At 38.0% G+C, this 2,164-nt stretch overlaps 1 protein-coding gene across 1 annotated transcript in view; it reads left to right on the plus strand.

The window, feature by feature from the left end:
• Positions 1–2,164, plus strand: part of LOC103606053 (dynein heavy chain 9, axonemal-like) — a gene marked incomplete at its 5' end in the record, with an annotated part of 130,202 nt that overhangs the window by 122,024 nt on the left and 6,014 nt on the right. Inside the window, 1 exon segment of the mRNA XM_008590649.1 lies at positions 1,073–1,234. Coding sequence (XP_008588871.1) covers positions 1,073–1,234 — 162 coding nt within the window.

Genomic DNA, 2,164 nt, shown 5'->3' on the forward strand with positions numbered 1-2,164 from the left:
AGCAGGTTGGTAGTCATACTATGACCAGGCCTCTATGCCATGCTGATGAATCTGAGCATTTCTATGAACAATGAGGAACCATTCAATGACCCTTTTCCTTTAAGACAAGAAAGAAGGCAATTAGAGCAAACAGATACAGATGAGTTGAAATTACAGGACTTGTTGAGGCTGTTGAGGGGCTCTAATATTGGTGGTCTCCATTTCTCAGTGAAAAAGACATTGGCTAATGTAACAGAGAGAAGTGACAGAGAAATTTGAAAATAATGGTGTATATTTGGAACCAACTCTAGCATATAGGAAGGGGAAGCAACTAGAGATGAATAAATGGATTACTGACCTGCAAATGTTAGCTATAACCAGTCCAGCCCTTTGTCACAGGTCTGGTTTTACATAGTCAATTGTTACCTAAATCAGTTTTCAAAATGGCATTTGTGGAATTGAAATATGGCAGAGAAACCACCTACGCCTTCATTGTAGTGATTCAAAATATAGTGGTTAAGATTCCAGGCACTACGGTCAGGAAGACCAGGTTTCAGAACTTTGTGGTTTTGAAGTAAGGCAGTGTACTGTATGACACTGAGCATGTTTCTATCTTTCTGAATTCCAGTCTCCACACTGTACAATAAATTATGCTGTAGATTTGGGTTTTTTTCTGTGTGATGAGCACAAAACAATAACTTCAGTTTATTAAGTATGTGAGATGAGCAATACTAATCTTCTTAAGCATATTAATTTGAATTATTTCAACAACTTTAGATAATCAGCATTGTTATTCCTGTTTGAAAACAGAGCAAACTGAGACTCAGAGATGTCACATGCTTGCCCAAAGTCACACAGTTGCTCGTGGTCATGACAGTATTTGAGGTCTGGTCTGTCTGCCTCCACCACCTGAGTCTTTCTCCACAAGCTTCTTCTTAGCTTTTCAAGTGTTCTCTCCACTGGAATGATAGACTCTTAGTGAGAGAATCCCCTGGTGCCATCCCAGGTTGGACAAAATGCTCTAGAAGTTTCTCCTAGCTGTTGTACTTCTGAGTTGTCATTAATGTTATTTTTTTGTCTGTTCTCCTTGAAGGGCATTCTCTTCTCCTCAGTGGAATGTATAAAATCCACACAGGACCTAGTAAAGCTCTATCTTCATGAATCAAATCGGGTTTACCGAGATAAAATGGTAGAAGAAAAGGACTTTGATCTTTTTGATAAAATCCAGACAGAAGTACTCAAGAAAATTTTCGATGTAAGTATTGCCCTGTGGATTTTTTTACATTTGAAAAATAAAACAAAAATTAAAATAATGACCAATTATGCAACTGATAAAATCTAGGCCATTAATTGGGAAAAGTCAGAGATCAAGTAAGGAAAGAAATCCTATCATTTTGCCCAGGTGAAAAAATAAGGGGAAAGAAGAGAAACAATTCAGTCATAGAATTTCAGTTGAGAAGTTCCAGAGAGATCAGCCAATCCAAATCCTCATATAGCACTGCGTCCCTTTAGCAGCATTTCCCAGGTGACATTCCAGCACCCTTGGGAATGCACTATCTCATCTTTCCCAAGGCAGCCATTTGGAAGTGCTAATGACTGGAAATTTGGAACATTTAGAACAATTTTAAAGACCAGAAATTTATTCTAAGAATGATTTTAAATTTATTTCCCTGTCCACTAATTCTAGGTCTACATGACAAACTTTCAACTATATTGCAACTGTTTATCCTGTCCTTCCTGAGTCTTCTCTTTTCCAGGCCAAATAGCCTGACACGGGTTGGTTTCAAACCCAAAGAAATTTGGTATCATCTTGACTGCTCGCCTATCAGTTCTCTCTTCTGAAATTGTGGTGCAGACTTTCATCACACACCCATTGAGGTCTGACCAAAAGCAAGATCCTAATTTCCCTTTTCTTATTATACTATGGTTCTGTTTCTGTGTTTCCCAAAATGTATCCTGCTGAACAGTTGTACTACAAGATACTCTTTGGAAAGAAGGTGTCCATGATAAAATGAATTGAGAAAGTGCTTTATATTATATCCCTCCCTTGGAAAGTCAGAGATTTAACGTGCATTTATTTATTTATTTTTAATTTAATTTTATTTTGCCTATATACAATGTGGGTGATTATTGTGGCCCATCACCGAAACCTCCCTCCCTCCTCCCTCTCCTCCCTCCCACCCAA

Source organism: Galeopterus variegatus, unplaced genomic scaffold (assembly GCF_000696425.1).
Source record: "Galeopterus variegatus unplaced genomic scaffold, G_variegatus-3.0.2 Scaffold6249, whole genome shotgun sequence".
Lineage (NCBI taxonomy): Eukaryota > Metazoa > Chordata > Mammalia > Dermoptera > Cynocephalidae > Galeopterus > Galeopterus variegatus.